At 37.3% G+C, this 12,592-nt stretch overlaps 1 protein-coding gene across 8 annotated transcripts in view; it reads left to right on the plus strand.

Moving 5' to 3' along the window:
• The first annotated feature begins 1,519 nt into the window (after window positions 1-1,519).
• Window positions 1,520-12,592, plus strand: part of LOC121591537 (Down syndrome cell adhesion molecule-like protein Dscam2) — a 101,570-nt gene continuing 90,497 nt past the window's right edge. For all 8 annotated transcript variants that reach the window (XM_041912162.1, XM_041912163.1, XM_041912165.1 and 5 more), the window contains exon 1: window positions 1,520-2,994. In XM_041912162.1, the coding sequence (XP_041768096.1) occupies window positions 2,919-2,994 (76 nt within the window). In that variant the 5' untranslated portion in view covers window positions 1,520-2,918. The remainder of the gene's footprint in view (window positions 2,995-12,592) is intronic.

The following is a 12,592-nucleotide window of genomic DNA, read 5'->3' on the forward strand; positions in this document are numbered from 1 at the left end:
ATTTTATATGTGTTTATTTGCAATTTAGCGGACCTATTATTCGTTGGTTAAGTTATTCTGAATATTCAGTTAGTAATTACACAAAAATTTCAATAATCATTGTAATAATCTTTATAGTTATAATCATAATCAATATAATTAATTAGTTATTAGACCTTTAGTGCAGTAACTTTATAATTAAGTTTTTTATGTTTTTAATGTATCAACATAGAGGCTTTTATGTAGTGTGTGTGATTGAATTGAAGTATAAATAATAAAAAAAAATCTATGTTTCTCTGAATCTAAGCCGAGTTGCTAGTCAAAAATGTACCATAATTGACTTAATAAGACGTAATTATTAATGCTCACAACAATTCTTCTTATTTGCCGAAACAGTCGTAGTGGACATAAGCCTACCTAAGCTACTGGGAGGCTCTCAACCTGCATCTAGTTAGTATACATACAGTATTTGGTTGGTGGATACAGGGGGTGGGTGTTTGGTTCGTACAAGATTTGAACCCGTGAAAGGTATGTTGCATTGTTATAATGTATATGAAAATCGATTCCAACAGAAAAAAAGGAACAAAATGAATGAAGGAATAAATAATAGAAACATTTTTTCTTATTTAAACAATTTTAATAATTATTTGTTATAATTCATTCCTGGATGATCGTTTTTGGTTGGCGATTTTACAAAGTATAACTCGCCGAAAGATGATATCTATTTGAAGGAATTAATTCGTAACTTGAGATTTCGTTAAAAAGCTCGAACAGATTGAGAAATGGAAAACAGAGAGATGGTAGGAAATTCAAAATGCGCAGACGCTCTCTATTTCCCCGCCATCGTCAAGCAATTGACAGCTGACAGGTGCTTCCAGTCGCCGGAAGCATATCCGACTGCAGACTATTGGGGTTGGTAGAAAATTTTAAAAGTTTTTGTTGTACAAGTTACAGCAAAAGCATGGCAATGCTGTAAAATGAATTAAGAAGAAGAGCATACATGCAATTTGTTGTGTGTTAGTTGGAATAGAAAGTGTTCCAAAAGCGTGGAAAATATATACATATTGATCGTTTTTCATTGAATGAAAAATAACAAATACTCATGCACAAATGTTTAATTTTTATACATGACAGTGTACGAAAGTGTACAAAATGCTTGACCTTTTTTTCTCTTCAGTTTTCTTATTACCCTCCTTATCATTACCACCATATCGTATAGAAAAACAGTAGACAAAATTGCACAAGGATGCTGTAGAGAGCGAAAAAGGCTTTCGTGAGAGAAAAAGGAGTATTTTTCTTCTCCAAATTCAAATTTTTCTCTCTTACATTCTCCTTTTTAGCCAACGTATATATAGTTGTTAATGCAATACTATGTGCTGTCTCTCTCTCGCTAGTCGGGTATCTTTAACATTTAAAGTACTCACCGAAAGGGACGAAAGAGTTGTGCCTATGTTGCGCGTGTCTGCGTGGTCGCCTTCCGGCGGAAACGAATCTGTTCAACCGAAAGCTTGCCCATAGAGGACAGGTTCTCTCAGTCGTGGAGCAATCGTTGTGTCGTTCGGTTTGAGAAAGGAAAGCAATGCGCTCGGCTTGAGTGACCCCAGTTGCCAAGCCAACGGACGCGGGAAACGGGTCCAGGGTTTCCGCTACACCAGCAGCCAGGCAATGCGGTTGGCGTCGTAGGGTGATCGGTAACCCTCCCAGGATATAGCAGCTTGCGGCAACTCGACCACTTAACAAGGGTACACGCGTCCCGTATCGTCTGTGTCAGGCAAAGACGAAACAGAAAGTTGGCTCTATTTGAGTTGCTTCTTGTATTCGTTCGGTAAAGTCCGAGGCTAGTGAAATAGAAAAGGACTTTGCAAGCTTGTGAAGCAGTGGTAGTGAGTGGTTGGTAGTGCAAGTGAAAAATACGACAAAAACACACACCATGTGGTTGCGCTCGTTCATTTCCACCAAACTCCTCGCCGGTACTGCAATGGAGCTACGTAGGCATCAGCCAAAGCGTAACCATTGCATCGTGTCAGTTACTGTTCCTGTTAGTGTGGAGGTATGAAAGAAGTTTTATCAAAGTGTGTTGCGGCATGTTTAGGCGGGAATGATTGCATCCTGAAGCAGAGCGCATAATATGCTGGAAACGGTGCAAAACGCATAGTGCAATTAGAAAATCAAATGCTCACACTGTGTACTGTGCGAAAATGTAAGCTCTTTCGATAAGTTAGTAAAGTGAATCTATTGCACGATTGTGTGAAATTAGGCAAGGCCTGTGCTAAAGTATTTGCAAGCTAAATATAGCAAATTAATATAAAGTTTATGTTTACGGTTTGGGCACACCGATCATTACTAGTGTCCGGTAAAGTGACATCACACGATTCGAATCATTGTATATCTGTTAGGTGCATTGCCTTAAAACGTTCGCGTGGAAGCGGACCCACTGAGGAAAACACCTTCCGTTTTCGGTCCTCCTTGTCCATCAGACGAAATTTGCAGTGAAAAATAAGTGAAACAAGAAGTGTGTGCAGTAGTGTTTGTGTGTATGTAAATGTGTATGGGCTAGTGGGAGAATATAGTATATGAGTGCAGTTTCCGTGAACGTGTACGTGTGTGTGTATGTGTGCTTGTACAAGTGAACGTGTTAGTAAAACGGTGTATCCCACATTCATCCCAAATACTGCTTGCCAGTAAGTACAATGCAGGTGGATGCACAATGTTGTTTCGTGCGGATTGCAATACCAGCGGAGGAAAACGATTGGAATGTGTACAGTGTGTGAATATGGCCAGTTGAAGCCTAAACCTTTGATGACGTATGACCGACGTGCACGATTGTATCGAGTGTGATATTATTTAAAGTGTGCTCACCAGTGAGCTGGTGAAAGAATAAGAAAAAAGATTGGAGAATAATCTAACGGAATTTTTACACTGAAAGTGACGGAATAAGCATGGCATGTACCAACAGGATGTGGAATAACCGAGTATCGCTAATATTGTTTTTCTTCGTTTTATGGATAAGCGGGGGTAAGTCATTTTTGCTTGAAATGTTGAAACCCAAATTAAAACATCTATTCTTAAAACCCATCCTTAGTTTTAAAAACACTTCGGGATGTAAAAATGATTACAGCTTACCCAACAATTTATTTATAATATTCATATATTTATGTGAGATGTTTTGATAAATTTGATTCTCGTATGCGTTTATTTTCGATACTAAAAAGTATATTAGATAGATCAGTACAGTGGATGAATAATGTGTTAACTCAAACTCATTACTTCATAATTACGCTATTACGCTATAGTTACACTATTCCTGTGCCCAGTCTATTCTAGTCCAACATTTTAAACCCGTCCAAATTGCAAATGTTTCAATAGCACCTGGTGTTAATGCTCTGATACCGGAAGCTCGGTCCAGACAGACACAAAAAGGAACCACCACTGCTAAATAAAATAGTACAGCCGTCTACTTGCATGACTTAACAACATGCCCGTCGTGGGTTCAATCATCGTATGGAGCATCCTCGCTTAGCAAGGACGGACTATTCGGCTGCGTGGTACTAAATAAGTCTCGAATGCCTGTATAGGCCGACATGATCGCGTAGGTAGTTACCCACGATTCTCTGAACCAGGACAATGGATGAGTGGTAGTGATAAGAGATGTAAAACTATGTTTAGGATATCAAATATTAACATCAGTTTTCGCAGGTCTCATTAGTAATTCTCCTGCAATTTTGATCTCAGCTGAGATATTTGACATTTATTTTGTACCCTCCACTCCCTCTGAAGAAGTATTATGTATAATCAAATAAGATATACAATGTATTGAAAAAATAGCTCAAGCAAATATATTTCGACCAATATACTAAATGTTTAATAATAATAAAAATGCCAAAAATACAACCTATTTCTAAAAATGTATCAGACCTAACTAAGTTTATATAGCACGTATACAAAATTCATAAAATGGCAACCAATCCTTGCATCTCGTGGTATGAAAAATTAATGCAAAGCATCAGCAACACCAACCAGTGTAAAACTAAAAATAATCTTAATCCATACGCCTGTAGCGGAGAGAACAAAAAGAGGCAAATTTCATTTCGAACATCCGAGCCTTGGTATTGAAAATCGAAACGCAAAAAATCGTTTCATAGCTAAATTATTCAACGCAGAGAAAGAAAACAATGCAAACTTGAAATGTTTCCATAGCAGTCGAAACTATTGCAAGCGTATCAAAAATATAGGGCCCGGCTCGCAGACGGTTAAATGAAGAAATCGGTAGTGTCGGTTATTGGATTCTTTAGTGGTCGAGAAGTCGGCCTCGTGACCGTGCAAAAAACCGGTTGACAGTGTTGCGGAAACTTCTTTGCATGTGAAACCGTACACCCTGTCGCTTTTATCGCAATTGACTGGGTACGCAATGTTGCGGATTGGCAAATCTCAAACAGAGTCCTGCTCCTGTTTCCTGCGGCGTACCAGCAACGAATCTTCGGGAGACATTTATTGGCAAGATGTACCGCAAGACTTGTACCACCTGCTGAACACTCGCAGCTTGTGTTCCGGCTAGCTGTAGCTGAATTGCAGCAGAATCATTGCGGAAGGAACAATTTCGGTGGGATTCGTAATGTGAGAGGTGATGGAAAGTTTAAACGAGACTTTCAGACTCATGGTGACACAGCAGCCGCATGGTATTGCGTAACGCACAGTTGGTTTAGCAAGGGGTGCCCCAATGTTTGATATCGTTTTTGTGATTTGTTTATAAATCATAGCCCACCATGGGGCAAGTGTCCGCATGCAAACTCAGCTGTGGTTTAGTGTAAATCATTGGTCTTTTTTTCGATGTATATTTTATGATTTTTTTAGAATCTACCAACGGTATATTGTTTGGACCTGTTTCGTGGTACAATTTTTAAGTAAGCAACTTAATGACATAACTGTTTTGGACTTCAATCTAAAATTATATGAAAACAAAAAAATCTTAAAGGATAACTTACATTACAATATGGCCCACAGTGTTTTGGAGTTGGCTTAGTTTTTTTTTTCATACATACTAAGATCCTGTTTTTTAAAGAATCATTTTGATATTTGAGCAGCTTATACTCTTATTGAAAGTTTGTCTACACAACAATTTGATTTTTTTTGTCGGAATCGTTAAGATTATTACAGTAAACATTGATAACTGTCGTACTTTCTCTTAAATCACAGTCTATATAATGATAAACTTATGATCTAATGAACGAGAGTGCTAATGCATTATTTGTTTGTTTATTTAATATTACACGAAAAACTAACAGATCATTAAATAATATGATACCACTAAATAGCATATTATAATTAAATGTAATAAAGTGTAGTATTGCATAATTAAACTTAAACTAAAATACAATAAAATATTATGTTAATTAATTAATAATATATCCTAATAAAATGTAATTGATAATGTCAAGATTCTTGAATTATTGATTCTCAAAAACACGACAATGATTTTTTTTTATACTGTCTGTAAACTATTTTGTTATCATTATCCTTCATTCATTTGATGTGGAAACAAATTCACTTTATGGTTAATTGCTTTGCTTGATATAAATGAAGTTAAATTCGAGCAACATTACTGCCAAACCAGTTGTGTAAAGAGTCCAATATAAGTGTTGCCGTATATAAAAGGTTTTGAGAAAGAAACCATACAGCACGTTACGTCTTGAGGGGCTCTTCGTTATGTTGTCCCTTCAACAATTGGCTGATATTTGATTCCGTTTCACTTGGGTTGCTGAAATTCGCCTTCTAAACGAGCTACTAATATGTTTATACGCCATCGGATTGGTGAGCCACAGGGAAAAAGGCGCTAAGCCGCCCACCAGAGACACTGCTTTGGCATTAGCAATATTGTGTCGAATAATAGAAACCGCCAGGCAAGGAAACAATCCTTTCTTCCTTTTGTTTGCAGGTGCAGGCTGAAAGGGGAAAAAAAACAAAACATTACAAAACCCAGCATGGGAAATTCAGTCTCTTGCTATCGCAAGGCGAACGCCTTGAGTGTAGAACCGCAGCTTGTCACGTGCTGCAAAACGATGAAGGAGATATTTGTACGAGTTGGATTTGGAATTTGAAGTTGAATCTGTAACACCGTCATGCTTCTATCAACACGCCATGCTAGTGAGTGCTGAAGTGTGCCAAAACAAATATTTGTTGAAAAAACAAATGTCTATCGCACGTCTAGCTCTCTTCTAGGGAATGAAGCATTTTTTATTTTTTTACTAAATTAATTTAAACGAAGAGTTTTTGTTGTTGTTACAAACAGTTTTTGAATGAATGTTACCATGTGATTTTGGTGGAACTAATTAAGTTTCAAATATTTTATAAAAAAAATTAGTAAAAAGTGTGTTCTCACACTTTACCCAGTAAACAATACTGGTTGTACTTAAAATTGTAAAATCAACATGCTGGGCACAACGACTGTGTTTTCGGTCAAGGTTTGCCTCAACCGCTACTAGCTGGATACACTACGGTTTTGGGTTTTAGTGACTTATTGACTTACTCCATACCAGGATGGTCAGTCCTACTTATGGGAGCATTAGGGTTAACAGATACCTCTATTGGAAGATTTAAATAAATTATTTGTGAAAGTCTCATAGTACATCCGTCAACTCGTACGACTTAACAACATACTCGCCGTGGGTTCAAGTCTAGAATTGACTGTCTCCCCGTAGCAAGGACTGACTATCCGGCTGCGTGGTAGTGAGTAAGTCTCGAAATACTGTCTGCGGAGGATGTTACGCCAACTAGCAGAATTATTTGAAGACCCATTTTAAATTAACCAACCCACTTAAATTTTTTTATAGTTAAATTGTTGTTATAATTACAAAATTGTTTGATAAAGATTGGGATATGAACGAGTCATGAATATTTAAACAAACAATCTTAAGCATAGAAAACGAGTTACAGTAAGAAAATTTTATGCAAAGCCTACTAGGAGAAAATGATAAACTATTGAATTGATTTTCAAACGATCACTCTGACCATACGTAACTGCTTATTGGTTTGATATATCAAACATCGATTGGCCAAAAACTTTATGACAACAGCAGCCCAAGTCATAAAATTGTGCGTGTACAGTTTAACACATCTCATATACAAGAGAAGGCTTTAAATTCATCTCTTAGTCTTGAAATCGAAACGAACATATAACAGAAACTCGATTCAATTTCGCAATGACCTACACCATCAGACAGATCTAACAAAAAAGGGTTTGCTGTTATTCGAGGTTGGCAATTTTATTTATGATTTACACTGCGCTTTGACGCGTCCATCCGCAACTCGTCCTATTCGGCTGAAGGAAAGCTCATAAAACCGTCAACAACCGACCGCAACCGGGCAGGACGAAGCATCTTGCTTTTGCTGCCAAGACGTAGGCTGGCGTCGTCGACACAAAGTGCTTGGGGACTTATCTGTGTGTATCGCGTTGTTAGGGAAAGGAAAAACAATTTTCTTATCCAGCTCTCGCATGGACCAAGCATTGTGTGGTGGATGGTGCAAGTAAATTTCCCATCGGACCATCTTCGGTTCCTCGTACCCCGATCCCATCTTGTTTTGTTTGGTGCCCTTGCGGAGGATGCTTTGTGTGAGAGAGTTTACTGTCTGTTGGCATTGTCCAACATTTTTCACATTTTTGAATCTCTTTACTTTCCTTTCTTTTGTCAGTGCTTGCCTTTTTTTAACAGAGTACTAAAAGTTTTAAGAAATCCATCGCACCCAAATCTTTAGGCAGCGAATGCCGTCGTAGAAACGAACGCCGAAAGAAACTTTTTAAATTAACCGATTTAAGCAAGAGATTGTGGGTGAAGTATATATTTTTTATATATATTAAACGCCAAATGGGTACCACGCGAAAATCCAAGTTTAAAGCAATAGAATAGTACAAAAAATAATATAAAATTGGGTTATGTATTTGTATGACCGAAGTGTTATAGTATATTATACTACTACCAGTTTCCATAACCAATTCATAACTCCTAGTTTTTGCATTTTTACTATGTATGCGGGTCAGTGAGGGTGTTTGTTTGTGGTTGTAAAAAAGGAATTTTAAACATTTTAAATTTAATCACCATACATGTAGCTCTTACAATCATTAATTGACGTTATTTTGCCCGTCTAGTATCTATTGCTGCACTTGAATGAATTACAATAGCAGGTTGAGTTTCGTTAAATTTCAAATATGTTTTCATTTTTTTTAAATATTTTGTTGAATTGTTTGCTCCTTCCATTACATAGAAAATCCTGTTGCTTACTATTGGCTTTTTTTTTTCAATATGTTTTGGTCTTAGTTATCTCAAGCTTTTTAAATGTCGATTTAAATGTTTTATTCATTATTGTTTTGCATTTACCCTTATCACAATTACTTTGTCAACAATTGTATTGTCTGGAGGAGACGTGTCGAATAATTATGCACAAGTGTATGATATATGAACGAGTGTTTCTTGCATTTCAATACTAATATTTCATCAACGCATGATCTGCCAACTGATACCACTTCGTATCATACGGTGTTTTGTATGACTACATGAGTAATGTAGATTTGATGCCAATCTTTAAAAAAAAGATATTCATACTGGACAATATTTACTTCAAACAATCGATCAATTGTTCTAAAAAATCTAGCAGAAAATGTATAGCAGCAGAACGTCCAAATTTCCATTTTTTGTAACATTTTCCATTTTTATGCGACTTATAGAAATTATACCAGCACAGTTATGATCCTAAAAACAATTATTTCACATTTCATACAAATTAAATGGAAAAAAGTCTCCCATATAATGTGGAAAGCACTGGAACGGATTAAACTCATTGTGTGAGGTTCCACTGCATTTTATTAGGGGGACATTTTGTATCAGAGCATCAGCTTTTCCAAATCTTTCCTGTTCCTGTTTTGTAATTTTGCTATTTCTCCTGTGTCATGGGCTCAAACCCCGAATAGACCGTGTTCCCATACGTAGGACTGACCGAAAGCCAAGCTCACTTTCACTAGTTAGTACAGGCAGGCCTTGACCGACAACGGTTGTTGTGTCAAAAGAAGAAGAAGAAGAAGAAGACGTCTCCTATCCATTTTGTTATTCCCATACTTTTTACTGTAATGAATGATAATTATTCACTTCTGATTGTAATTACTTGCAATCAGTGTGGTAGAAATTAACTATAATAATAGAAAACTGTAAAATAGAACACTTTCCGTAACTTTTATCTGACGGAAAGTTGTTTGACAAAAATTGGTCTTCGTTTAAGTCAGCTAATGCAAATGTTTGATAAAACAGTTTGCTCGATTGCAAACGTCAAACAAGACACATAACACCAAATCTGCGTATTTGACACTTTTTTTCTTACGATCAAGTCACATAATTGGCTTTTATATCTGGCTGCGTGGTATTTTATAATTCTCATATGCTTGAATAGGCCAGCATGACCTCGTAGGTTGTTATGCCGAATAGAAGAAAAAGTTTGTTTTCAAATATATTACTTTTCATCCTTTTCATTTTCCAAAAAATCATCTCTATACAATAAAGTAATCTATTTTCATTATAATAAAGCATGTATCCCGTCGAAAACATATTGCCAATATTTATAACTAGTAAAGTAACCAGCAGATTTTCATACAGATGACAACCTACAAAAAACCATCGTACAACACATTGACATAGTGCTTGTACCATATTTTGCGTAGAAAGCTTTAAAATTAAATTGTTAAAATTCATGGAATATTTTATCAAGGACACATTGACAGTCACCCTCTCAAACCGTAATAAACAATTTAAATCAAATAAATCAGCAAACAATTGGCCAATATGGACATTGTTCTTCTTCTTCTTCTTTTGGCTCAACAACCGATGCCGGTCAAGGCCTGCCAACACACTTGTGGGGTTGACTTTCAGTGACTTATTGATTTCCCCCCATAGCAGGATAGTCAGTCCTACGTATGGCGGCACGGTCTATTTGGGGCTTGAACCCATGACGGGCATGTTGTTAAGTCGTACGAGTTGACGACTGTACCATGAGACCGGCTTAGGCTCAGCTTAGGACATTGTTCAGATGATTATAATTAACTAAAACTCTTGTGCATTTTTCATATCCAAAACTCAATAGCTCATAACATGAGAATTATTTTAATCAAACAACCTAATATCAGGTTTTTTGCAAAAAAAGAGTAATGCAAACAAAGAACGGATATGAATTTTAAATGTACTTTACTTGTCACAACACATTTTTACATACTTATTTGGAAATCCATTTCTAAATCTACTGTACACTGCCAAAATTTAAAGAAAAACTTTTTAAAAAAGAATTCAAATAAACGGATGGGTCATCAAAAGGATGGTCAAGCACTGAATATACATCCATTTGAGGCGTAGTCTTTATCGACGGCACAAGAGTATGTAATTTATTCATTTGATGTCACGTGCAGCTTGAATGATATATTATTCAGTAAATATTCACTTATGCCCTGTTATTTGCAACTATTTAGCTCAAAGCTTTTGATCAGTCAGACCATTTTTGACCGTTTTCCACACACTGAATCCGGATGGAGATTTCCTTGGACTGGTGCATTTTGTATTGTCATCACCACGCTTCATTTGGCATTATTAGCTGGTTTTCCTGTAAAAAAACACGATGAGAAGTTGTGTGTTACGTTAAGTGCAGCTACAACGGGAGCCTTCTTTTCGATGATTCTTACCATTCTTACCACCACTTCCATCTTCCGTCCGACTGGACGCCTTTGCTTCTTTCGACAGACGTTTTCATTACACACCAGGTCGCACCAGACATCGTCCCACATGCCACTCAAGTGTGCCACTCGTGTCTCGATGTTCGGGGTATTCGTGATTTTTACTGAGATTTTTCTCAGTACCATCGCTGGAAGGATAAATACTAAGCAGCGATTCAGACACTGGCTCGCTTCCCTTTTCCCCCTCTCAAGTAACATGAACTAGCCAATCGCAACCGTGAAACGGAATGTATAGGGAAAATGAAAGTCCTTCGAATACCGTCCTGTCGATCGGATGCCATCGTGCGCTTCCTCCTCCGGAACGGAATGACATCACGTAAACGAAATGATGTTGCTTAACGGGTGATTGGATTGTGGAGAAATGCTTTGTTGATGCTTCACGTCCGTGAGGGGTGTTGAGCGAGTACGTAAGAGGAAGGGATGTTGGTCTCTCAAGTGTGCATGATTGTTTTCCACTTTCAACGTGATTCTTTCTTTCTGACGCCTGTCTTGCTGGGCCGTTGGTTCAGGCACGTGCGGCAAGGCGCGATTGTAACTAATTCCATTACCAAAAATTGTCAGCACTAGGCAAAAAAAACGATGGCGTTTTTTTGTTAGTATATTGTATTCTGGTTAAACTCAAGAGCCAATCGAATGAGAAATGGCTGGTGGCAATATGTCCCTTCGCAAGAGTCAATAGGCATCTGTCATCCAACCAGATTTACCACAATCCGATGTGTAATGGTAACTAGAAAACGATTTTTGTGATAAATTTGTTCCCTGTTTTCGTTACCATATGGTCTTCCTAGATTGCAGTATCCTAAACCCGTTGCTCACAAATCACTACCCGCACCCGGTGTGTCCGTGTGATGGCCGGGCGCTGGGAGGAAGTCCTCAAAAGTTACTTCATGTTACACATGGGCAATGAAAATTTATGAACAGCGAATATACAGCGCTCACAGCGGAAAGGTTACGCTCAATGGCACGGAACTGTCAAACGAGCAACAACGCAACCATGTCTTTGCTGCCTCCCTGTGCCCTGCGTAACCTTCCTACGGTGCCAGTTGAGTCTGCAATGGTTGCAAAGCCAAACCGCGAAAGACTTTCCTCAACTTTTCGCGCGACACGAGCCGGTTCTATGGTGGCCGCGTGTTGCTTGGGTGCCGCCTGGGGCTTCTTTATCATTCTTCTTATCGTAATCTGGAATCGCGCTCACTGTCTTACACGCTCCGGTGAAAGTTGTCTCTGCTGCTCAGTCGCGTTACGCACAGTAGAACAAAATCTACGAATTGTTTTGGACAAAACTACCTTTTCAATTTTTCATAAAAAAAACTTAATTAACTACTATTGATTCTTAAGAGAGAAAAAAAGACTGAAAATCATAAACCAAAAAATATAACATGATTTAAAAACAAAAACTATTTTAGCACTGAGCATAAACATTACACAAATTTTAATGCTAGCTTATAGATACTTAAGAAGCAGATGAATAAAATGCAGCATTATTCATTATCGCGTTTTGTAATGCTGGTTTATCTGTAAGCCTTTTGATTAATGTTGATAAAGTGTCGATCATGTCCAATAACTGATCAAATATTAGTAAGACCCAATTGTAAAAAATGCCATAAAAAAATTTGTTAGTGTGAATCTTAGAAACGATTTGCTTCCAGTAATTACTACTATAATATTTTATCAATTATTTCTAAACATTTTTGGCGTGTTAAGGAATTTAAGCTCAAAATAAAAGGTGCTTGATTTTCAACTAGTAATGTAATATGTGACCTGCAACATAGCCATTCTCCATTTTATCATTACATCTTTGTGGAGCGAATTAAAGAAGGTATAAAAATGACAAAACACAGAAATTATTTCACA

Source organism: Anopheles merus, chromosome 2L (genome assembly GCF_017562075.2).
Source record: "Anopheles merus strain MAF chromosome 2L, AmerM5.1, whole genome shotgun sequence".
NCBI classification, from domain to species: domain Eukaryota; kingdom Metazoa; phylum Arthropoda; class Insecta; order Diptera; family Culicidae; genus Anopheles; species Anopheles merus.